This window comes from Corvus moneduloides, chromosome 9 (assembly GCF_009650955.1).
Source record: "Corvus moneduloides isolate bCorMon1 chromosome 9, bCorMon1.pri, whole genome shotgun sequence".
Lineage (NCBI taxonomy): Eukaryota > Metazoa > Chordata > Aves > Passeriformes > Corvidae > Corvus > Corvus moneduloides.
This window is the reverse complement of record NC_045484.1, coordinates 24,939,476-24,964,859: the sequence shown is the minus strand read 5'-3', so window position 1 is coordinate 24,964,859 and position 25,384 is coordinate 24,939,476. Positions and strand designations below refer to the sequence as shown.

The window sequence follows — 25,384 nt, the reverse complement described above, 5'->3', positions numbered from 1 at the left end:
GCAGTGTCTTTGGGGACAGCTTGTTCCTGGGAATCAGAGATGGCACCAACTCGGCAGCTCTGGCTGACTTTGCTTCAGGCTCTGACAACTTAATAACTGTTTGTTGTCCTTGGCATGGTGGTGCCATCTGGCCCTGCTTGGCCAGCAGGGCTGTGATCCTGCACTGCCTGGAATTTCAGCTCCTGCTGCTGAGATCTTGGGCTGTGCTGGAATGGCAGCAGCGGCAGCTCGGTGCCAGCCTGTGGCAGATGGAACGCGCTTCAATCACCCCTGTGAGCTGTGGTGGAGATGGACACACAGAGCTGTTGGAGCTGCCTTCGAGACAGCTCGGGGAAGGCATGAAGGTGGCTTCAGGTGTGATACAGGATCCCAAGGCAGGAGTTAAAGAGCCATGGGATGTCTACAGGCCTCCCTGCTCCCCTTGAAGGATTCTAGACCCGTACCAGTAAAAGTAGGAAGAGGATTTTGATAGGTGTATATTTATTATTATTGTTGTTGTTGTTGTTATTATTTTCATTTTGTTATTTTACTCAAGTTAGAAGAGAGTGCAGAAGAAAGGCAACTAAACCATGTAAATTTAGTGAGTTTGTTTCTTTTCCTCCTGGGGACCAAAAATACAGAAGGGTGCTGGCACTCAGCACACACGTGCCCTCCTCTCCCTCAGAGCCCCACAAGCTTTACCCTGGTGGAGTTCCCTTCTGTAGGAGCACAGGGAGGGCAGTGCTCCCCGCAGCAGTGAGAGCTGCAATTCCCCTGGGCAAGTGCCCATCTGTGCGTGGCAGCAGGGCTGTGGGTGCCTCTCCCTCCTTGTCCCAGAACTCCAGTGCGAGGAACCAGAGAACACAGAGTGCCCTGTTTGCTTACCCTCCACCCTGCTAAAAAGCCTGTGGTTTGATTCCTTTCCTTTGTAATAAACTGTGCCCACCACAGCGTATATTCTTTTAAATAACATTTTAAAATATTTTCCGGTAAATTAAAGTGATGACATGTTTGTAGGGCTCATTGTTAATTTCATTTCCTTTGGCTCAGCCAGCCAGATAAAATGCAATGTTATTAATCTTTTTTTAAAAGATCCTTTGCCGAACAGTAATAAATGATCTTGATAGATTTGTCAGGAAAATGAATGATAATCATTTGCAGATAGACACAAGCCTAGTATGGAAGATTAATAAGAAAATATGTATTGGCATCATTAATAACATCTGCTGCCAATGCACTTGGATATTGGTTACAGCCTGAGAGAGATGTGTTCTTGTTAGGACACCACAACTCATCCCCTGCTGCCACAGCCAGGCTGCACAGTGCTCCTGTTCAGCTGGGGTTTCATTTTTTGATTTATTTGGTTTTAATTTTTTTTTCAGCTAATTACACTGTTTTCCTAGGAAACAAGCAAAGGTCAAGATGTTTTGAGACAACTTTGCTTTATTTCAATAAAACCTGTCAGACTCCCCCTCCCCAATCATTCTTTTCTCTTTTGTTTCACTTCAGTGCATCAAAGCAGAGTAGTGAAATCAAATAAGTTTCCCACTGAAATGTGTTCCTCCTGAGGGTGCACAGCTGGCTGCATCTGGCAGTGTGGGTGTCTCCATTCCTCAGGGCCAAGCTCAGAGATGCAGTCACAGCTCTCAAAGTGCATTACTTTGTTTAACCAACATCAACATCATCATTTTAAAGGAAAAGTTACCTTCAAGGATCCGTGGGGTGAGATGGGGAGGGGAAAAACTCATCACATAACCAAAGATAAAAAATATTTTGTCATTAAAAAAAGGCTTAGCAAAATTCAGTTCTACTTTCTGCAAAACTGAATTTTTCTTGGGGGAAAAAAAAAATCTCAAACATTTGAAAAACTGCCCCAATTTCCTCATCCTGCTCTGTGTTGCAGTCCCCATGGATGTGTGGTCCAAAAAAGCTAATAAACCCATTGAGCTGAGAGCTGCTGAGGGTCTCTGTGGCCCAGGGTGAGGAGGTGAGAGCCCTGGTATTTCTAAATGCACTAAAAATGTACCTGTTTTTATTAGACATTTGCCAGCTATTAATCACTGCTGGTAGCTTGATTTTCTCCAAATATTTTGAGGCACCCTCTGATCTGGGCATCTCCTGCCTGAAACTGAATAGTGGAAAGGCAAGACAAGTTCTGTGTTGTGCCTCTTCCTGTGGAGATGGAGGGGCAGCTCATGGGGCTGAGAGCTCCCTTCTTCAAAAGAAATCTACTTTTTCCTCTTAGAATGAGTGAATGCTTAAACTAACCTGCATGAGGCCATCACAAACCCATCCTGCTCCATCCAAACTGGGGGCAAGCAGAGGAATCATGGCCCAACCTTCCCATGCCTGGTGGAAACAGAGCCTTGTTTCTTCCCTCCTTGCTGACTCATGACTCATTTTCTTCATCTTCATGGTGCTGTGCTTCTTCTGTGTGCCCTCACCTCCCCACACAGCCCACAGTCACTTGGACCTGCCCTTTGGATGCAGGGTCACATCCCTGTGGGCATTTTCAGCCTTCTCCAGGCACAGATGTTAACAGTGGGTGTTGCTGTCTCTTCGTAGTTTCAAAGATTTTGGCTGTGCCACCTTCTGTGATGGCCCTGAGGTGGGTCTGAGGAGCTTGAACTTGCTCAAAAAAGCAAGATCCTGAGCCAGGCCCCAAGGAAGGATTTTTCTTTTCCCTGCCACAGCCAGGTCACTGTGGTCCCAGGGAGCCCTTTGTGTGTCAGAGCAGGACAGGTCACCACCACAACCCACAGTCAGGACTGGCTTGGTTACCGAGGCACCTTTATTGCTGGAAATGCTGTTAAGGGGCAGCATCGGTCCCGTGAGCAAACAGGCTCAGGCTGGTGTAAGCCCAGCCCTCGTGCAGCAGAGGGGGCAGGATGGGGGGCTCGGGGAGCAGGAAGAAGCCCCCTGTCCCCACTGCTGATGCCAACAAGGGGTGGGGTGGGAGGGGTCCCACAAAGGTGGCTGGGGAGGCTGTGGGAGGCAAGGCTGTCACTGCTGAGTTAATCCCTCTGATCCCATCTGAATTTTGGCCATATAAAAAACCACAGGTAGTGTTTAAGTCTCCTTCCCCCTGCCAGTGTAAACCAGAACTCCTTCCCCAAAGCACAGCAGTGCAAAGTCAGCCCTGAGATAGGCCCCAGCCATGCCACAGCTGGGCTTTCCGAAGCCTTTGCTCCTTGCTGCGCTCAGCTCTGCACCCTTAAACCTGACCCCACACATCCCCTGCATCCCAGATGTGGCCAGTGCCGAGTCTTCGTCACCCCTCATGGAGAAACTGAGCCCCACAGCCATTCCCAGCAAGCGGTGCCTCCAGGGAAGGGCTGTGCTGCCATGTGCCAGCAGCCTGTCACCAGGGGCTCTGTCACCTGCTGCTGCCAGCTTAGACAGGAAGGTGAGAGCCACCAAAGCCACGAGATTCCCGACCCCAGCTCAGCCAAAATACGCCCACAGGAAGATGTTGATAGTCAGCAGGAGAATGGCATTAGCATTGCACACAATCCTCCACAGGGGCTTTTCCTCGATGCTGGTGAGTGTCTGCTCCAGGGCAGCTCTCTCCTCCTGGGACAGGGTGGGTGTGGGGCTGGTGGGCAGACCACAGAACCACAAATACACCATTTTCCAGCAGGGAGGCTTGGCTGCTGCGAGAGGGGGACAAAACATGGCTGTTAGAATCTACTGGGACTCTTCTCTCCCTTCTCCCAATCTTTTGGAGGTGCATTGGCCAGTCTGGAGTGGGGCTTGAGAGGCACCCTAATAGATGCAAGATGATGAGGGAAAGGGAAAGGGAAAGGGAAAGGGAAAGGGAAAGGAAAAGGAAAAGGAAAAGGAAAAGGAAAAGGAAAAGTCTCCCTTAATCATGTACAGCACAGCCTGATTGCAGTCAGTTGATTGCAACACCAATCACTCATTAGTTAATTAACAAACCTCTTCCCTCTCCTCCCCAATCCAGATTCCATCCACTTTTAAAAATTCCTGACAGCATGATGGTCCATTTAGAGATATCCTGGCTTGTATCCTGGCTTGTTTATTACACATGGCTTGCCAGGTGAAGTGTGTGTTTTAATTGTCAGTCCTGTGCTGTGTGTATTTCACTCCCTGTTCTTTCCAAATATAACCTTTTTTTGAAATTCAGGATGTTTTGGGCCTTGAAAAAAGGCATTACCCAGAACAAACCCTCATTAAACTGTCAGCTGCTGTGTTTCACATCTCATTCCTCATCTCTGCTGATCACCAAAATAACAAGATATTTGTTTATGAAAATCTGAGCTAGTGAACTAGGAATTGGTAAGAAATAAAAAATAATGCTGAATTACTGCCTTTGACTTAAACCCAAACTTACTCTACTTATTATTACTACCCAAGCGTACTTACTTATTGGGGAAACAAAAATAAGGGATTTGGTTAGATGTTCACTTCTTTTTAGCTTAGCTGTGATTGGTTCCAGTGTCCTTTGGACTGACCAGCAAATGGAAGGAGTGAAGAAATCTTGTGTGTGTCTTGATTCTGAGGTTTGTGCTCTGTAACCTTCGAAGGTTAAGCTCAAAACCAGAAAGCTGCATTTTTTAATAGATTTGCAGAATAAAGCTCTGTCCACTCTGAAAAGAACTTGCCTATGTAGCATCTCCTGCTACTGTTCTGTCTCCTGACAACTCTTTAAGTTGACTTTGCTCTGCCCTCCTTCCTATTAAACACCCCTGGTAGGACACGCAGCTATTTAAGGGCTGGGTTTTAACCGTGGCTTACATCCTAAGGGAAGATGAAAAATCCTATCAGCATCATGGAAATGAGAAAAGTGGGGCTTGTGGGTTCATTCTAGGATGCCCTCAAAGTGCACATGTCTGCTCCCAGGGTCTCTTTTTCCCCTCAGACTGTGCTGCTATTTTGGTGCTCTTTTTTTTCAGGAATAGCAGCTCTTCTGAGCCATTCAAGGGCTGTGACATGAAGGTAGGCTGGGAGGACCAAGAGCCACAACACTTTCATTTGTCACATCCTTAAAACTGTAGATACAAGCCCCAGCTCCAGTGAATGCACCAGGTGGCCCCTCATGAGATTTTGGGACTTGCATGGGATCCTGGCTGTGCACTCCCAGGCACGGGAGTGTGTTTGTTCACAGACAGACCCCTACCTGCCTCCTCCATATCTCCTGAAGCCGCAGCTTCTACCGGGTGTTCTGGGCTGATCTGTGCTGCCTCACTCTTGCAGTTTTTCAGGTTTATAGCAGGTGCTTTTCTGTGCCTGGTCCACCACGTGAGGCTGCCCAGCTGCAAAGTGGAACAGAGAGAAACTGGTCACTGCCTGTGAGTCCCAAAGTGGCTTCCCAGTCATCTCCTTCCTTAGTCCAAGGTGGTGCTGAGTCCTGTTTGGGGTGGTCTCCCACTTTCCCTCCCCTCCTTTCTGCACATGTGCCCACACCCTGGAGAAGAAGGTTGGCACCATCCAGCTGGAGCTGAAAAGCTGGGAAAAAGTGTAAAATAATCTGGTTTCTCTCCTTCCATTTTTTAAAATAATCTGTTCCATCCCTGTCTCTTCAAGAAGTAACCTTTCAGTAGACACTGGAGAAGCAGCTCCCTATTTGCAAGGCTCATGAGACTGATCTGAAATAATGATGGTCTGTCCAGACAGCCCTCCAAAAGGGAAGGGGAATAAAGTCAAATAAATAAAAATAAATCAAAAAAGAAGCCAAGATACCCTCTATGGATACAGTCAGTCACAGACAGCTGTTGCACCCTCAAAAGATTATATTTTAATTTCAGATTTCTCTGATGGGCCAGTACAAGACATTGCCTGTCTCTGCAGAAAGTCACAAAGGACGATCAGTCTGCTTTACAAATGCCCAAGTTCTGAAACTCTTATTGTACAGCAAGCTTGAAAGTCTTCTACCTGGAACACAGGAGTGCACAGGAGACATCAATCTTGCAAACCTCGGTGGCCCTTCGGCGGCTGGGAGGGGGTTACACATCCCAGGGGCTCAGGGATTTGGGGTAGAGCCAGGCCTGCTGCTGCTGGGGCTGACCTTGGCATGCCCAGGATCTCTATGGCTCTCCCTGACCCCTGCCCTGGCCAGGCCAGGCAGCAGGGACAGGCTCATCCATCCCTCCCAAATGCTGCTGCCAGGTCCAGGGGCTGCCCCCCCTCTCCAGCCCACGCTGCCTGGCAGAGGGGCACAGGGGGGGCAGTGCAAAGGTGCCCTGGTGACAACAGGGCAGGCACAGTCACACATGCCCCAGGAGCAGCTGGCTCCCTGCTCTGCCCATGTGGGAATGAACGTCTCCAGTGGGTCACTGACAAAGGAACGTGAGTTTAATTTTTGTATTTTGCACACACAAATCCAGGCAGAAGCTTCTGGCTGACACGAAATGTTGCATAATTTCCAGAAGATTTATAGCTTTATTTAAATCATTTTCAACTGAGATGAGCACTGGGCAGGGCTAATCTTTCTTGTCATGAAGTGCTAAATTGCTTTGATTTGATGATCCTCATCTTTCTCGGGGATTCTTTTTTTTTTTTAATCACTTAGGAAATGTCACTGGAACACAGTAAAGTTTCAGGGTACTAAAGGATTTCCAAAACTTTTTTCCTTTTCTCTCCTCTCCTCACGTGTCCCTGAATCACTGTCTCTTCACATTGCAGCAAAATCTGCAAAGGCTGGGGTGTACCTGGGGCTCAGACTCCAGAGGGAAGCAATTCCCAGTGGAAAGCAGCATAGAGACAGGGAACCTCATGGCATCATCCCCATCACCCACGTGTTTTGGGTGCCTGGAGAAAGCAGGCAAATTCATAATTAAGAATTGCCTACAGGGGAGCTGTGTCAGCTTTACTGACTGGGACCTGGGAAGTGCTGCCTGAAGCCACCGTGTCCAAGGGCAGGGAAGCAGGAGGGAGCCTTGTGCTGGATCCTGGGGAGCCCTGTGTCCCCCCTTAGTTTGCTCCTGTCAGCACCCACAGAGCTGAGCATGTCTGGCTCTCAGTGGCACCAAATGATGCTGTGGGAGCTCCAGCTGCAGCACCTCGGAGCTCTCAGGGTGGGCTCAGGCCAGCCCAGGCGGGCTTGGGGCTCCTCCTAAGCTGTGCACCAAGAGGAGCCACTGAAGCCACACCTCAAGACACAAGGAAAACCTCCCAACCCCAGAGTACACCGGGTGGAATTGCCAATCCATCAGCCTGTCTGGGTGAGCCCTGACCCCTGGCGAGCTGACCTGCTGGTGCAGCACTCGGTGCTTTGTGCGCTGCTCCCCCCCCTTTCCACCCTCACAGTCTCCTTGGGCAAGGGAGTTTGCAAGAACTCAGCAAAGTTTTTCTTTTGTTGTTTGTAAACTAGAATAAATCCTTCTGTTCCAAAATGCCATCTGGCACCTGACAGTTGTGTTTCAGCTTCACAGTCTCAAATTTAATTGTAAGCTCTTTTGCAGGGTTTTCAAGGACGGCGTGACACAATATGGACTGCCTACAATGAAGACATATGAACTCTGGAGCATACCAAACAAATTCCTTGCATACTTGTTTTCCAGCACAGCATCAATCACCACAGGGATGGGAGAGTGTCCAAAACAGCAGGAGAAAATGCTGCAGCCTGCAGTTCTCAGATTGTAATTCATTTAAAGCCAGGAACATTAGATGTACCACTCTAACATCAGATACAAATCTCTTTTCTCCTTTTGCCCATTTACTATCTCAAAAGCATTGAGATTCAATATTTAAAGTAGTCCAGTGTAGATCCTCAGCTGGTGTAAAGCGACATATCCGTGCTCAACAGCTGTTCCTGGTCTTTGAAGGCAATGGAGCTGTGCTGATTTACATCTGCTGAGGTATGATCTATCACTGTATTTCCTTGGCTTTGTCTTTGCTCGCTTGTTTTTCTACTCTTTTTGCTTGACAAAACAATTCCTAGCTCCTGTACCATGTCTTTCATCATTCCATCTCCAAGCACTGCAGGTAAAGACAAGCAGAACCAGCCCTGTGCGAGTCTTAGAGGAGAAATATCCAAGGCTCAGGAAGGGAATTGATTAACCAGGAAGCACCAAAGCTTCAGAGATCCTCATCCAGGACAACCAGCACAGCCTCCCCCTCCCAGACACTGTCATGGGGACACTCAGGCTCTTCACCACAGATTTGCCCACTTGCATGCCAAGTAAATAGTGGCCAAACACAAACGCCAGGTGCCACTTTCTACCCAGAGAGTTAGAGCCTGGCATGTCCATCCTGATCTCAGCCTCCTGCCCTTCCTTCCCCAAACCCTTCTGTCCCTGACCCACCTCAGCACAGCCACAGACTCGCTGGAGATGAGGGAACAAACCATGAGAAACCATGTCACCAGCAGTGATGGTGCAAGCCCACACCTCTGCTCATGTCTAAGGCAAACCTGGGGTGGGTCTGACCCAGGAAAATGAAAAATGTTGGTCTCAGTGCTGCCCACTCAGATTTGTGCCAGACAGGCAGAAACCCAGCAATGTTGTCTCCTGCCTCAGTCAAACCCCACACCTTCCCTTTGGCTGTTCTCTGAGGAACAAGGGCAGATTTTCCTGTTGAAATCAGGAATAAATAGTAGAAACTGAATGGAATCAGACTAAAAGAAATGGGGACAGACTCTCCCATTCCTACTGAGCTATGGAGAGAGGGAAAAACTGCTTAGTGGCATGAATTTCCTGGCAGCCCATCCCATTTTCCTTGTGGTGGGAAGATACTGAGGGACAGGGGGCTCACGGGATGGTCATCACAAATATCAGATGATTGTGTTCAGCCTCTCACTGCCACAGGCAGTATCATTAATTCTCACTCATTTTCTACAACAGAGTCTTTGACGCAGAGGTCAAGCGCTGAGCTCAGCACTATGTGGGGTCCATGACATACCAAAAGGCTATCCTGAACATCCCTATTGAGAAAATTTCCCCCAGAAAGTCCAGCTGATGTTAGCTCCTGGCCAGTGCTGCTCTTCAGCAAGCTCTCCTCCCTCCCTGGCTCTCCAGCTGCACCTGAGGCGGGGCAGCCGCCACATCTCGTCCTTTGTTCCTCTGGGATAGCTGCACACAGCTGCTTCAGACAAAATCCTGTCCTCCCTGGCCATACCCCTGTCTTTTTGAAGAATGTGTAAAATAAGGCCACTTACCTCCAGCACCTATAAACTCACACATTTCAGTAGAAATACCACTGAAAATCTCCCCTGGGGAATCTCTTAAGATTGTAACCTCTCTCTCCCTAATTCTATTATAGTGGCCTCCATCCTGAACTCCCCCTCTTAGGAGATGCTTTAAATGTTTTCATACCTCTGAGGTCAGATTAAAAAGCCTGGAGGTGCTGGGGCCAGTTTCTCCATCTCCTGAACTGCTGGTGTGACGCTCACTGTTCACCAGTGCTGTGTTAATGCATCTTATCTTGCTATTGCTGTGGGCAGGGAGCACTGCACATGTTTAGCTATCACAGGTCAGATGATGAGTGGGAACTCATTAAACCACAGTAATTAATTGCTGGCAACCATCTGGCCACCCCTGAGCAGCCGTGAACAACGTAAGCAGCAGAACTAATGGTGTCTCCTTGCCAGTATTTCTCTCTCCCATGTGGATCCTCTGATAGCTAATAAAAGCTGAGAGTTTATCTCCAAGCAGACACAAAGACAGCCTCTCTCCCCCCTCCTCTCTGCTATCTGAGCACCTGCTTTCATGTAATCTTTAGGAGCGGGGTGTCTTTGACACCTATAACATTCCATCAAACATTGATGGAGCTGGTTAATGCTTTACAAGTTATGAGGAAGCAACAGATTGATGCCATCATAGCATTTTCTCTCCCATGCAGTTAGACAAGAAAAAATAGGTCTTTTTAATCTATCCAGTAACCTTTGCTGAGAGGTAGGTGGCAGTTTTGTTATATTGGCAGCTGCTTTAAAACTTGGGACTGGGAAAAGTTGCTTTAAGGTTTTATAATATAAAACCTCCCAACTCTGCACCATTTTAATGTGCTAAGTAAAAGAAAGTTGTACTTCCCTCAAAGTTATTAAATTTAATTGAGATCACATTGGGACAAAATGTTATTTTCCTAAACGCCCGTGTTGCAAAAGATATTAATCTTGTTTGCCTGCAAGATTGATGCTGGCTCTGTTGAAACAGGCTAGATGCTACAATTAGATATATTTAATTCCTCCTCAGCAGTGCTCTGTAATGTGATTCCATCTCCTTCCCCTTCTTCTTTTCTTTCTATTGCAGTTATGATGGGCTGTGGTGTCTGCCCAGCTCTGGGCACAGCATGGGAACTCACACTCAATTTGAAGCACTCAGTGCTCAGCAGCATTAACACTCTGCAACCTGGGGAATAGACAGAGCTGAGGAGCAAGGGCTTCTTGGCAGCATATGCATTACACACCATTTCTTAGCCACTGGAGGAACAGAAAAGGGCAGATTGCAGGGATTTTTGGTACCCAAACGGGGGCTCTGGGAAAAGGGCGTCACTGCAAGTCACTTACCTTTTCTTCAGGGATTGGTGGGGTGCAGAGACTGATGAGGACAGTGACAATGGCAGTGAGGGCACAGAGGATGAGGGCAAAGTAGAGGTAGTGCAAGTCCTTTAGCACAGCTGGTCTCCTGTCCTCCTCCCCACAAGACGGGGGGCTATAAATAAACTCCATGATCATCCGAACCAGACCCACAGCAAGCCCAGCCATGAGGCCCCAGAAAGCACCCTGAGAAAGGCAAGCACAGAGAAAAGGTCACTGCAAATTAACTCTGGTTGTAGTTCTCCCTCTCCTCTCCCTGTCCTCTCCTTCTTTCCCAAGCCTTCTTATGCCTGATGGAAATCCACAGTGATGTGCATCAAAGGAGAATTTTTTCAGGTAAAAATCCTCATTTTCTCTCTCTGCCCTTGAACATGGAGCAGATAGAGCACAAACGATGCAAGAATCTCCTCCTAACAACACTCCTCCAATGAGACTTTGACACATCATCCCTAAATGGCAGAACAACTTCCCTTTCATGCTTTCAAATGGGGCTGCCAAGAAGTGGCACTTGCAGGGACTTCTTAGAAGCAAACCCACACCCACTAGACTCTGGGCTAAGATCCACTAATGCACACCAGGGAAAGGCTGTCTAATTGTCACACTTTAGCTGGACTGGCTCCGAGTTTACAAAGGCTAAGTACTGAGGGCAGAGATACTTATTTATTTTCTCAAATTAAATACATGTATCAATTGGTTGTTGACACTTCACTTACAGGCTCATTAATCCTCTTGCAGAAGATTGCCAAGATGAAGAGGGCTGTGATTGGTGGGGCCAGATAGCTGGTTATGGACTGAATGTAGTCAAAGAGCTTTCCACTGTTGGCTGATTGAATGATTGGGATCCAGAGAATACTGATGACCACAAGGATGAGGATGAAGACTCTGAAAGAGAAGGATAAAATTGTGTTAACTCTGTAGGCAGAGTTAAACAAAACACACTCCCAGTTGCTCTTGGAATTTCCTAAGAAAAAATCCACAGATCACTCTCAAGAACCTTTCCTTGTGTACACAGGAAAAGAGAAGATTGTTCTCCCGTGGTGAGCCTGGTGTGTCCTAGAGTGTGATATGGTCTCAATGACCTTGGCTCTTGGATGTGACAGAAAGAGGATGCTGGAAGCTCATGGAAGCAATCTTTCTGCCACCTTTCCAAGCAGGTAATGTGCTCAATCTCTTGCCCTTGCCAAATTCCGACTTGTTTGCTACTTTTTAAAATTGTGTTTGGGGTCTCAGGTGAATATAGTAACCTTTGCACTGTGTGTCACAGAGGTTTGTCCATATTGCTGAGCAAGAGGTACTTGTCCTCTCACCACTCTGCCATGGTGAAGTGTGAGCTTGCCTGCAGCCTTCAGCCACCCCTCAGCAAATTTTAGAACTTAATGCTGGTGACTGGAGAGCAAAAGCTCCACAAACACACTGAATGCAGCCTAAATTCCCCTGTCTGGAGGAGAACTTTATATGCCCCTGATATAATGCAGCACCAAAGCTTGTCTGCAAAGGACACTACAACTTACCACAGAGACTGAGAGCTGGGAGGCTCAGCTCTGCACTTTTCCGTGGGAAAAAAAAAAAAAAAAAAGAAGCAATTGCAACATATCACTCCTGTCTGATACAAAAATAACACCTTTTTATAGACGTCTGGTGACAACGACTCCAGAGCACTTTCAGCTTTCCTAAAAGTTACATTTAAAGCAGAATTTATAATAAGTTTAGAGAGAAGAAAGGCAATTATCTGCTCAGCTCAGTGGAACACACAGAGTTTCTCCTTGACCAGATCTACCCAAGGAGGTGGAAAATGCAATGCTCTTTCCCAAGCTGTGCTCCTGCTCTCTATTACAGGCACCAGATTTTTCTCAGTGAGTGCAGCCTGGAGGATGTAAATGCTGCTCCCAGAACAGATGATGAGAAGAATGAGACATAAATAAATGTAAGGACCTGCCCACAACCATCAGCTCCTGCTCTGAGGCCTGCCTGCGGACCCGCTGCCAGATGTCGACAACGAAGAGGGTGCTGCTGCTGTTGAAAATGGAGGTGAGGGAACTCATCAGGGCTGCCATCATCACTGCAATCATCAAGCCCCGGAGCCCTGTGAGAGACAAACACAGAAGGGGAATCAGGACTAGACCTTGAGCCTCTGAGCACTGCTTTTTCCATCCTGCTGTCTGGAATCTGCAGTAAGATTTCCACATGCTTAGGATGGGTGAGGGCAGCTTGATCCCCCCTGCACAGCCTGGCTCAAGCCTAGCTCCACAAGGGTGTTTCTCACCATCAGGCATGAGTTCAATCACCAGTTTGGGGTAGGCAATGTTGGAACAACCCACAGCAGCTCCACAGACCCTCTTGCAGATGTCTGGGTCCACGCAGCCCACTTCATCTGTGTAGCACAGGGGAACAACAAGGAGTCAGTGCAAACCCCACTGAGCCATAGACTGTTTAGATCAAGAGAACAAATCCTGATGCCTTGTGCAATTTCATATAAATTCAGAGGTGGAATACAGCTACAATGAGTGGAGCTGAAAAACATTTTATATCATATAACAGAGGTGAAACTTTGGGATGACATTTTGAAATTCTGTTCAGGGTACAGCTAAAAGTCTCCTGGGTGTTGCGTAACTGTAATCCTTGATGATTTGTCACTTGTGGGAACTGGACTGTTTCCATGAACCTGTCAGCTGGGTTCCCAGGGATGCTGGAGGCTCACTTACTCATATTTAGGAAATCTGGGAGAGAGGCTCTTTCCTCTGGGAGTGGTCCTTCTAACCAAGGTATCCTTCCTGGGAAGGGGAAGGCTCTGGGGACACCAGCAATGAGAACTCCTTGGGATATAAGGGAGGCTCGTTTAGCCTAATCCACCAGGACCTGAATGAATCTGTATGGTAGACTGCTAAAACTCTCCAAAATACCTAATGGATGTAATCCATAAGATCTGAAGGACAACCTCAGTGCTCCATGAATTTAATTTCACTGACTGCCTCCACACAGACAGATGGATGCAATGTCCACAGCATGGAGCTAAATGACCCCAATGGCAAACTATGCCCCTTATGGCTACTCCCAGTGGCTTATGCCACTGTGGGAGAACTGGAGGTAGAGGGAGGGCTTGGAAATACCACGGTGCAACAGGAATCTCTATGAACATGCCTGCAGGACAGCAGTTTCTAAGGTGTAAAAGTGCTGGCAGACCTGTGTGGGATTAGTGCTCACAGCTGGTATGGAGCCCCGTGTCAAGGAAGATGGGAAGGCTTACCTGGGTAAAGAGCTCTGCTGATCATTCCTGGCATGACAATGAAAAACATAGGGAAGATTTTCAGATATCCTCCCAGCACTGACCCACCTTTGGCATGGGAGAGGTTCTTGGCAGAGAGAGACCTCTGGACTATCACCTGCAATCAGTGCAGAAAGGGAGCAGAGAATGAAACAGAAGCACAACAGAGAGAGCGGGGTCCATTCTCTCTCTGTCTCTCCTTCTCATGGACGACTTTCATCCCACAGGATCCCAGGGTGTTTTGCATGCCAAGGACAGCTTTCCCACCTCGCTGACTGCAGCCTGCTGCCACTGCTCAGAGCTCAGTCCACAGGCTACAGGAGAGGGCAGCGTGGAAATTTCCTTTACAGGAATAATTTCACCCTTGACTGAAATGAAGCCACCTTGCGGGCTGGAGACAGCAGCTGTATGGCAGCAAGAGACACAGAATGAAGCAGACTGTGGGTGTTTTGGTAAAAGCTCAGTGGTAGGGTTTCATAATTATCCCATCTGGAAGTCCAGAAGCACCACATCTTGAGATACACACGCAGCTTTCCTGGTTTGTAGCTTGGAAAGGAATAAGGGACACGAGACATCTGGGACTATGAATGGAGAAATATTGTCTGCAGGTCACTCAAGGTCACAGCAGAGCCAGCTCCAGATTCACATTTTTATATCCTTGTCATGATAACTGCATGAAGACACCCAGTACTCACCAGCCCACAGTGGGAAAAAGAAGGATGAAAATAACCTGTTCTTACTGCACTAAGAAGTGCATAAAATTAGCAGCTTGCTGAGAAGGTGGAAGGAGTGAGACATTCTGGTCTAGACCAGTAAAAAAGGTAGCAACTCCTGCATATTGAGGCACAGGGATTTTTCAGCTCACAGAACCACAGACTGAAGAGTGGACTAAAAATAACACTGTGGTGGTCTGTCTGCTGAGGGAAAGATTTTATTTACCTGGTCAGTGCACCAGCACCAAAGAGCCAGCACAGAGAGACCAAATATAAGGCCAGGCCAGGGAATGTCTCCTGTGATGGGATCCCTGAACAAATGGAAGGCATCTGCACGTGGGAGGTGGCAGGTCGTGTTTGGGACTGTGATCTTTGGTATTGCTGTGCTGTATTTCTCCTGAAGTCCTTCATACCAACCAACTTTTTCAAATCCTGTAAAGAAAATGCCAGTGATTTAAGGGCTGGTGCATCTTGCAAAGTTATGATCTTATCTGAGTCTCGTGACTACTTTTCTTTTATCTTCCTCTTATCTCCTTTACTTTTCATTCCACCCTTGCTTTTTGCAGTCAAGGTTTCTACAGAAGGCAGCTGGATTTTGCCCAGAGTCCTTGTGGTTTAAACAACACATTCTGGAAGATGTTCAATGCAGGAAAATCTCCATGATCCTAATCCCTGCAATGTCATCAGCATCTAGTCTTTACTTACAGTAAAGTGTACTTACACCCTCCAAGAGCTAGAGCAGAAAGGTACAACATGAAAAAAGAGATACGTGGTTTAGATATTTCTGTTTGCCAACAAGGCTTAAAACAAAGACTGATGAAATTCATTTCCTTGTTGGTCTTAATTTTTTTATAACGCTCGGTTATGCCCACATGAACCCACAGTAACTCCAAAAGTCGACAGTGGAAGTCAGCAGTATTACTCTGAATTGACATGGGCTTAATGAGAGCTGAATTTGGCTCTGAGAATGCAGTGTTCCAAAGCTCTTTGGCAACTCCAGCGAGGTGAAATTACCCAGAGCCTCACCTCCGTACTGTTAGTGCAAAGGAAGAAGCAAGTATGATGGCTGGAGAATGACACTTGTGCTGGCACCACTTCTGTGAGTGGTTAAAACTCATTTCTGCACCACACATGAAAGAGTGAGGCACCCTGCTAAGGTCTAGTGGCCTTGGGACCACTAAACTGCTGCGTGGTGCCACTGCAGGTTCCCCTTACCTATGAACATGAGGACCAAAGCTCCCAGCACCATGATCAGGGTCTGCAGCGCGTCTGTGTAAATCACAGCAGCCAAACCCCCTGCCAGGAGAACCAGAGACAGCAGTCAGTGCATCACCAAGCACAGGGAAACAGGCACCTCACCTGGAAAAAAGCTTTCTCTAGCCCCAGCCCGGGGATTTCAGGACAGACCCACTGGGAGAAGCTGGCACTGAGCTGGTCCCCTGGAGCCCGCAGCTGTGACAAGCCCTCCCACGAGGAATGGCATGAAGGGTTTTCCATGTTCATGAGAGGACTTGGAGGCAGTTCAGTAACTTAACAGCTAAAGTTGCTAATTTTGCAGAAAGGCAACAAAATAGCAAATATGGGCAGTGGTAACACCCTGCACAGAGGGAGCCACGAGCCTTGTGCAGGGTTAAAAAATCCTCTAAAGCTGTGATGTTACCCCCATACCACTTTCCCTTGGGCCAAGAGGGGAGAGAGGGAGACTTAAAGGTCTCCAACAGCTGGGAGTGACAGGGCAGGTACTACCAGCAACTGGGGCAATCTCTCCCTCAGACCAGGACCTGAATACTCTTTCTGCTCTGTAGGAAATGGGAAACTTACATCCTAGGCTCCAGCTTATAATGTGTCCTTTAAAATCAGCTATTTACCAGCTATGGTGTAGACAGCAGTCACTGCTAGCAAGACCACAGTGGACAAGTAGAGGTTCCAGCCCAAAGAGATTTGGATGAACAATGCTCCGGAAAAGATGTCTGTCTGGAATAAAAAAAACCCAAGGGCAGTCTGGCATTAGTTGTGCTTCGTGCAAGTGAAATCTAATAAAGCAGCCTGCAGCCCTCTGCGGCTGAAAGCATTGACAGGGGAGGACACCACGAAGGTGAACTGGAAGGGGAGGAGAAGAGCTGTTGGGGCTGTTGGCTCTGAACCTTGTTCTGCTGTAAGGAAAAACTTTCCTCCAGGTCAGAGCTTTCAGGGTCTGGGAGAGAGGGAGGGAGAAAATGAAGGTGCTACACCAAGGGACCAAAAAGTCATCAAAATAAAGTCCATCTTCATGTCATAGAATCCTCCCTGGCACAGAGAAGCACTGGTGGAAACTGTCACTCCTTTTGGTGACTGTGAAGACATCCCTGGATAGCAGAGCCCATGCATCCACAGGCAGACACAGGAGGGAAAGAGGGGGAGATAGCAGAGACCTTATTTTTCCCAGGGCTGCATCTTCATGGCCTCATGGTCCAGAGACACTCCCTCTTGAAAGACTCCTAAAGAGTCACTGATGTCGTGTATCATGATTTGTTTATCTGAGAAGGTCAACAGGTGGCTTTTCTGTTTGTGCAGTTCAGCATATTAGAGTGGCTCCAGAAAAACAGGTTATACCTGCTGAGGACCTCACTAGAAATACAGAAACGCCCATCAGCTCTGTTTTGTTTGGACCTTCTGGCAGAGAGAGTGACACCAGAACCTGGTGAAACCTGGAATTACACAGATAACATCATTCAAAACTGCAGGCAGTGATATGGGAGATGTTTAGGTTGGGAAAGCAGGTAGAAGGACACCTGCAAATCTGGTGTGGGGTGAGATACAGGTGAGGACCTTTATCAAGGGAGACAGAAGGGATGGGACAAGAATTCTGTTTGCAGTGTCTGAAATGAGCACCTTGCAAGCAAGGAGCCAGTGCAACCCCTGACCTCTGCAAGCCTGAGACACAACAGGCACAGCCAGAGCACCACGGGAGTCACTGCCCTTTCTGGGGCTTGGCTTCCCAGCAGGAAACACAACCACCTCTGTAGCCATGCCGGATCAGTCCTCTGACAACACTGTTTATTGAGATCTCTGTTTTCTTTGCAAGCCAAGAAGACTCTGCAGTGCCCTGGTTGTTAACCTGTGTTTGGGCAGAAAGCACAGGGAGAAAAATCCTTCTTGTTACCAAGTGCCTGCTGTCCAGCCAGCCACTAAATGAGCTCTCCACAAACAATAGCTCTGCTTAATAGAAAGCACCTGTCATGGCCATAAACTCCCCCAGCCACATCCGTCAGCCACGCGTGAATTGGCTGCACAGAGGAGAAACCACTGAGATGAAACAGCAGTGACGAGGGCCAGGGTCCTTCTCTGAAAAGCACTGGCAAATACTGCTCTGCTGAAGGTCACTCTGAAAGACAGCTCTGCTTCATACCTTGGCTGTGTGGCTGTGCTCACTGTGGGCTGCTGCAGGAGACAGTTGCCATTTATCCCTCACAGGTAAAGAAGTTTCAAGCGCCTCTTTGCAAGACCTCACTCACTCTGCCACCAGGGGCAATGCTTTGATCCCGCAGAGCCAAGCTGGAGGCAGTAGGTGTCAGAAGTGGGTGACATGACCAAGAGCTGCCCATTAGAGGAGGAAATCTATCCCACACTCCCAGCCTGGAGTTCCTCTTAATGTCTCTCCCAGGACCTGAGACATAATAAGCCTAGGAGAAGGACCTTGAAGCCACTTGAGTGTCTTATCTCCAGTCAGTGTCTCCCAAGGCAATTTGACATCTGAATACTTCAGCAGTGTCTAGTGAAAACTGGCTTCTACTGACCTTGGGATAACCAGCTGGAGACAAAGGACTGACATCTTCAGTCCCTGTAATGGACTCTCAAATGCACTCCTCTCCCTCCAAGGGCATAGGTAGTAAATATCTGAGCATAACTTCTGTTTCTTTCTGAATGGCATTTAAAAGAGGGAAATACCCAGCAGGCTACACTGGTTTTTGGTTACCAGCAGGGTACAATGCTACAAGCAATTCAGAAAAGATACTGAGTTTTGTCTTAAGCCAGAACTTACCTCCCTTTCACTGTACCCTTTTTATGTAAGACAAGTGAGAGAAAGAGAGAGGAACAACTATAAAATACCTAATGCTGAAAACTCAGCTACAAGAACAACAGCAGGTTTACAATCATTTAAGAGAATTTCATCCCTACAAGATGCAGCCAGCCAAATATTCAGATGGGGTAGTGCTGCCCTTCCTCTGTCTCTGTTGCCTAAAGTTTGATGTGATAGAAGAGGAGAAGTAGGCAGACAGCCTGTGGTACTTACACTGTTTAGTAATTAGCTGCACATCCCTGTAAAGTTCTCACTGTGCGTTGCTGTTTAATGAGGGCTCTGTCTCTCTCTTAGGAAAGGTCTCCATGATCAATACAGAGGCAGGAGCAGCACACTAACACACTGCTACTGTTCCTGGGAGCTGAGCTGGTCCTTTCAAGGACATCTGAGTTCTCTCTGAGCAGCCCTGCCTTGTACCAGGATGCCCTATCCCGGCCCTAGACACAGGGTTGTGTTCAGTTGGATACATACGGATATCTTGGTGAATATATAGAGAATCAGGGACAGCACGGACATGTAGATTTGTATCCTCTGCCCTCCAAACCTCTTCTGCAGGTACTCAGGCATGGTGACTACTCCTGCTGCGATGTAAACAGGCACAAAGATCCAGCCGAGAGCCAGCAGTGCCCAGGTGGCCTGTTAAAGAGAATAAAGGCACAGGATTCAACACAAGGGAACTGTTTTTCTCCTGTTCTCTCAGTGGCCATCTTAAGAAAGCAGAAAGGTACAGTGCCATGCAATGTGTTTGAGAAGCAGACTGACTTTTTCTCCCTGCTCAGAAGATGAGCCAGCAGCTGGCGGAATTATTACAATTCAATTAGAATATTTTGAAGTTCTCCTCCTGAGCCCTGCGTTTCTCTGTCATGGGTGTCACATCCTATTCCATTCCCTGGTCTTTTGAGCAAGGTGATGTATTCTGTTGCTCTAGTTCTCTGAAAGATGGTAGGGTGTTTGTTGGCCTCTGAAACCACTGATGCTGTGGCAGTGAAGAGTTAAGGGATTCAGAGCAGGATGGGAGCATCTGTTTGTTGCTTGATTAGCAAGTGATGAGGCTGAGGCAGCAGACTGTCCCTGCAGAGCATAAAAATAAGCAACAGCAAGACTCTGCTGGGATGTTCTCCTTGCAGGCTGGCACAGATGTGCTCCTGTCACTGGTAGATAAAAAGGCACTTTAGTTGCTTTGCCACAGGTGAAGAGTCTTCTGGAAAGTGCAAAGGCATTTCCCATCGTGTATTTTTTCTCCAATTCCCAGAAAAAGCCCAAACAGAAGAACTTAAAGGTAAATGAAAGCCATTGGATTATCAAACCTCACCTCCTGGTTGTCTCAGGCCATTATCTTTCATCATTACATTTATTTTGATCAGTTATTCAAGTTTTCAGAAAAGAAACTGATTCCTGTGAGCAGAGATTGTGACTGATTGAGGAGAACAGCCGTGGCTCCTGCAGTGGCAGAGACTGGCTGTGGTGAAAGATGCTCATATGATCCCTCCAGCTGAGCGATGTCCCATGGCAAAGGGAGAGAGTAATGACATATCTAAGTTCTCTTTCCAATCTGAAATAAATTAATCTGAACTCATGAAGCTGGATTTGCCCTGAAACACCATCTTGTCTTCATGAGCTTCTAAAGTGACTTGAATAGATTTCCTTTAGCTACAGCAATATTGTTATGTCCTACATGCACTAGGCTGAACACACTCTCTGTTTTCTTCTCCAAGGATTTAAAGGTGACCTTAATGGTCTAGAAAAAAACAGTGCAGTGAATACATACCCCAGGAAAGAGCTTTTGGTGGGCCCTGCCTGTGCTTGGCAAGTACCCGGCACTATTAACACTCTGCTGAGGTAGGCAAGAGACTCAGAGTTAGGTGCATGATGCTTCTTCTGAGGCTGGCACTAATCCCACTCCTCATCAGCTGAGAAATTTCATTAGCATCACACACCAAGGGCCTGCTTTTCATGCTCTGTGTGGTGTCAGTGGCAATTTTCCAGGCCACTTCAACAGGGCAGAATGAGACCTGCCTTCACACACAGATGTTCACCCCAGAGATGACACATTTTGGCAGCTGCCAGCTGAAGAGAGTGTTGCTGATTCTCATGGATTTACACTGAATAGAGGAGCACACGCTGCTTCTTTTTGCCTTTTTTTTAACTCCCTGTACCCAGAATCCTGTGATTATCCAAGCACATTTCCAGCATTATCTTTTATTTTAATCTTCACGAGTGCAGACTAAAGCTTAAAAATAAGGCCATGTACCACTGAGAAGGTCAAAGAGCTAATAATTCTAGTGAATTCCACTTAAACTAAAATAAAGATCTCATGTTTCCAAGGCTGTCAGAATGTCTGGAGGCTTCTCTCTTGAGAGTTGAGCACTTGTTGCTGCTGATACTGTTAAATACCTGATTTGGGAGAGAAACCCCAGTCCCTTTGTAAACAGTGACATGCTTAGTTGACAGCAGAACTGACTCTTACATTCCACTCAAAGCCCCCAACAGCAAGGCCCCCAGCTGCTCCAGTGCCCGCCAGGCCGATGAATAAACCACTGCCCACGTTGCTCGACATCAGGGATGCTCCAATCTGAAACACAGGGCACAGGGATAAAACTGAGAAAGTCACTTTGAGCAACTTCTGTATCAGTCCAAGTGTTTTCCTCAGGAGCTCTCTTTCCCCAGGATCTCATCTCCTTGTAATTAGGCAGCTGGGTGCTAATGGGGAGTTGAGTTTTCCTTCACCTCTCAAAACCCCTACATTTTTATATCTTAAAGCATGTTCCTGCTGCCTTCCACTGCCCCCACTCCAGTGCAAAGCTTAATCTCAGAATCAGGGCTCACTTTGCCAGCGGTTCTCCTGAGAAGCACACCTGTTATGGAGGCACAGCAGAGGGAAGGGAGCCTGGTGACACCACAGATTCCTCAGTGTCCATGAAACGTGACAGATTTCTCCATTCCCTTGTTAATCAGTCAGCAAGGTGCCATCTCTGACCCTGCTGACCCTTGCTCTACCTCCCCGTGTCTTGCTGACAGCCTCTTTTGAGTCTTGCTCTGAACATGTGTGCTGTGGGTTCACACAGCCATGGTGACAGGAGTGCTCTCCTGGAGCTCCTGCTGAGGGAGGAGATTCTTGAACCGCAGCATGGACGTGCTAGGAGCACGCAGGTCTTTGTGCTTAGTGTCTAAGGTAGGTTCAAAGCTATGGAGCTCTGCAGCAGGCTGGAAAATGCTCTTGCTTCAGGTTAGCTTTAACTGCAGGCTGTGGGCAGGGTAGGCCATCCCTGCCATGGCTCATTGACACCCTAATTGGAAGAGCTCCAAGGCTCTTTAAACAGGGCAAAGGCTATCTGACTTAATAACTGCTTTTACTGGCACAAAGCCTCACCTCCTTTCTGCATGCCAACATCAAACCTGTCTCAGGGTCAAATACAAAACCACCCAAGGGACAAGTCAAGCCCTTTCATCCTACAGTTTGCTTTTAGGTACACCACCTACGAGGAGCTTTTCTCTCCTTATTGCTGCCTCATGTGAAACAAAGAATGGTGGAAGCTGCTCTGCTTCTCACCTTTGGGCAAGGAAAAACATTAGGATGACATCAACACCCACACTGCCTCTGCCTTCTTGCCTGTTGGAGAAAACTCTTGATTAAAGAAGCTGCTGCAACAGGACTTTGCAACCCGTGCTCTCAAGAAATGTGAGCAGTTTTCCTGATATGTAGATCAGACACAGAAATACAGAAGATACATTGCAGAGGTGCAGCAATTTAATATCAGGGCATAGTTGAGGTTGAAACCTGTCACTCCCATAAAAACAATAATAAAATGTTGGTCATACTCAAGGCAAAGGCCACAGGGAGCAGAGCCTGCAGGGGAGCTGCAGAGGTGGAATCAGCTCTGACAAACAAACCTGGGAAGTGAACAGCATCAGAGGTTGCTCTGAACCTAAAACGGTTCAGAAGAGCCAAGAGCTGACCTGTATCCAACAGCCTCTGTAGCCACCTGTGGCTGGAGCCAAAAGCAGTGAGAAGTTTTTGGAGTTTGTTTGGGGGCTTTTTTAATAGAAAAAAACCCAGAAATCTTGTTTAAAAGAACAAGGTTAGGGAAAAAATATTCGATTTTAGTATCTTTTAATTTTCCCCCTCCTAATTAGAGAAAACCATCAAGCTAAGCTTTTCCATTAAATGTCACTTGCCTGAGACAGAAGTATAAAGAACATTTAAGAAATGACAGATTTTAGAGAGGTGTATGTGTCTTCTGTGGAAGAGGCTGAAAATCTAGCCTAGTGAATTTATGGGCAACTCACAGCCAAAGGAAGAAAAGAAAAAAACTGTGTTTTGGTAGAGAAGTGCATTCTGTTACCCACAACTCACTGGAGAGATATATGGTTCTAGAGCCTGGCATTGGCCGAGAAGAATCTTTATTCCTGGGGATTTTTATTCCTTTCAAACTCTAAATTATCTTTATGTATACCTTTCACTCCCAAGAAAAGGCACCTTCAATAGATTATTTTTTCTTTCATAGTGAAGATTTATACTTCAGTGGTTTGAATTTTATATCCTTTACATCGTTAGTCAATAAACTCAACTCTGCTCTAAATAGCAAGGGCTCAGAAAGTCCTGAGATTTGAGATTATTTTAAATTCAGTGTCTAAATGCTTTTTACTGGATGACACATTCCTAGATTACCTAATGCTCTCTTAACTTGGGAACATCAGTGGTGAGTTGAGGCCAAAAAGTTTCAAACCCAGCTAGGCAGCCAGCATTCCCTAACTTTCATCAATGGGAACATTTTTATTGCTGCCTTTAGCAGAGAAACTGAGAGTTGGAAACCCCTGAAGATGCTGAGCTACCCTTTTGGCCCGGCAGCTCCAAGCTGCAGCCCATCAGCAAAGATGTGTGGGATGGTTCCTTATGTATCCTTCACCTGTCCCCTTCATCTCTGACTACAGCCAGCACATGTCATGACTGGGTCCCCTCACCAGACCTGCTCTTACATCTGGAATTGTTTTCAAACCATGAGGAACCCAGGGAAGCATTTCACTCACAGGCCACCAAGTCATAGATCGTCCAGCCAGAAAATAGCCTCCAATGGTCCCCCGGCTCGCTCGTATCGATGACTGGAAGCACAGGAAAAAGAACAGGAAAAAGTGTTTTCCTCCATTCAGCCACCCTTGAGTCAGACCAAGCCAGGAGAATCCTTAATGCCTGGTCTCAGCACCAGCTCCAAAAGAATTTTATGGATCTGTTAAGTATGCCAGGCTTCACCCACTGCTTCTGCCTCTCTTTGTGCAGGTTTCTGGTAGTCGTGCTTTGGAAGGAAGCTGCTTGTACCTGTTTGATGACTTCTCCACGAATGTACCAACTGGGAAAGAAGAAGCAGTTCAGCCAAGCAGAACGCAGTAGGTGTCTGTGACAGAGGCCTTCGCCAAGCAACACGAACAAATAATTAGCAACAATCTTTCTGAAGTTTTTAAGGTCCATTTCAGTCTTCTCCAGCACAACCCTGGCTTTCTTTTGCCTCCTGCCTGTCCACACCCCGATGTGAGTTGAGCATCATTCCCAGGACAACCTCCAGGGAATGATCCCACGGTTGTTCCCATATGGTGTCCCCATATGGCTGTCCCTGTATGAGGGCTCACAGAAGGATCCCTGTCACCCCCCAGATTTGCTCAATATGCCCTGAGTAAGTTGTGCAGAGGATGCCATTTGCAGACAAACCCCTTTGTACCCAGAAGGGGTCCAGGAAGCAGCAAGGCCCCTCTGGCTCAGGCAGACCCTACCCCGGCCCCCTCAGGGACTCACCCATATCCCGACAGCGAGGACAAAGGCGAAGTACAGAACCACGACGATGATGTCTGCCACTGCAAAGGCTGCTGCCGTGTCCCCTGGCAGCCCAGGCAGCTCCGTGGTGCCCGTGGTCGGCTGGCTCATGGCTGTGAGCAAATTGCTTATTTTCTCACTCATGCTGGACTTTGGTGCACATTGGCCTTCATTGTTTCCCTTGTAATAATTAACAGGGTGAAGAAGGTGTGAGTGGGGAGCAGAAGCCAGGCAGGATGGTGGCTAACGTTTGCCAGCAGGAGCTTGGTGTCCATGGTTCATCAGTGGGGCCACCACACGGCTCTGCGGTGTGAGGATTCCTCCCATTCCCCCTCGTGTCCATTTACCAGTGGTCTTTTCTCCTGTCCATTTACCCACTGGTGACACCCACTGGGATGTAGGAGATGGTTCTCCTTTGAGGTCTGGGGTCTGCCTGGAGGAGGCTTGTGCCCCACAGCCAGCTCTGGAATGGCTCTGCCAGCCCCAGTAGGAACCTTGTGTCCCAGGACGTGGGCAGGAAGGAGGAGGGGGCTGGACCCTGTCACACATCAAACCCTGAACCCAGGTCCTCAGTGCAGCAGGGACATTTCTCATCCTGGTTTGCAGACAAGGGCGGCACCCTCCAGCACCAGCCCCCTGAACCAGGACACAGAGAATGGGTCACACCACACCTTTGCTCCTTTGTTGGGGCAGCTTTGGGAGGATCACAAAAGGTTCCTACTGGGGCTGGCAGAGCCACTCCAGAGCCTTCTCCAGGCAGACTCCAGACCTCAAAGCAGAACCATCTCCTACATCCCCCAAACTCCACCATCCGTGGTCCCTCACCCCATGACATATCACATGGGACATTTAAAACTCAGGTAAGCTTTGCTTGATCTTGGTTTCAAGGGAGGCAACAAAACCTCTCTCTCACTTTGTTTTATTCCCCTCTCTCCCAGAGCTTTCTTGCAAATGCTGGCTACCTACTCGCTCATTAATTGCACTGCTAACACGAGGCCCCCATCCACCCCTGCTCCCCAGTCTGAGGCTCCCTGGGTGCGGTGCCTCCCTGCAGGCTCATTATCCACAAGAG

At 47.7% G+C, this 25,384-nt stretch overlaps 1 protein-coding gene across 1 annotated transcript; it reads right to left on the bottom strand.

The window, feature by feature from the left end:
* Positions 1-1,365: 1,365 nt before the first annotated feature.
* On the bottom strand, positions 1,366-24,732 carry SLC5A9 (solute carrier family 5 member 9). The gene is made up of 14 exons (XM_032118165.1): positions 24,295-24,732; positions 23,538-23,609; positions 20,977-21,081; positions 18,981-19,145; positions 16,318-16,423; positions 15,665-15,745; positions 14,676-14,881; positions 13,719-13,854; positions 12,738-12,845; positions 12,407-12,557; positions 11,188-11,356; positions 10,445-10,660; positions 5,120-5,255; positions 1,366-3,632 (listed from the first exon to the last, which is right to left on the bottom strand). Exons 1-14 carry the CDS (start codon positions 24,454-24,456, stop codon positions 3,424-3,426), a joined length of 2,022 nt encoding a protein of 673 aa, XP_031974056.1. The 5' UTR covers positions 24,457-24,732; the 3' UTR covers positions 1,366-3,423.
* Positions 24,733-25,384: the final 652 nt, after the last annotated feature.

What these genes read in the sequence shown, in the direction of transcription:
- SLC5A9 (XM_032118165.1), bottom strand. Translation starts at nt 24,456, where the DNA reads ATGAGTGAGAAAATAAGCAATTTGCTCACAGCCATGAGCCAGCCGACC. An exon ending in GATCTATGACTTGGTGGCCT is followed by an intron (nt 21,082 to 23,537) that starts GTGAGTGAAATG and finishes CCTGTGTTTCAG; the next exon opens with ATTGGAGCATCCCTGATGTC. An exon ending in TTGGGGGCTTTGAGTGGAAT is followed by an intron (nt 19,146 to 20,976) that starts GTAAGAGTCAGT and finishes TCTCTTTAACAG; the next exon opens with GCCACCTGGGCACTGCTGGC.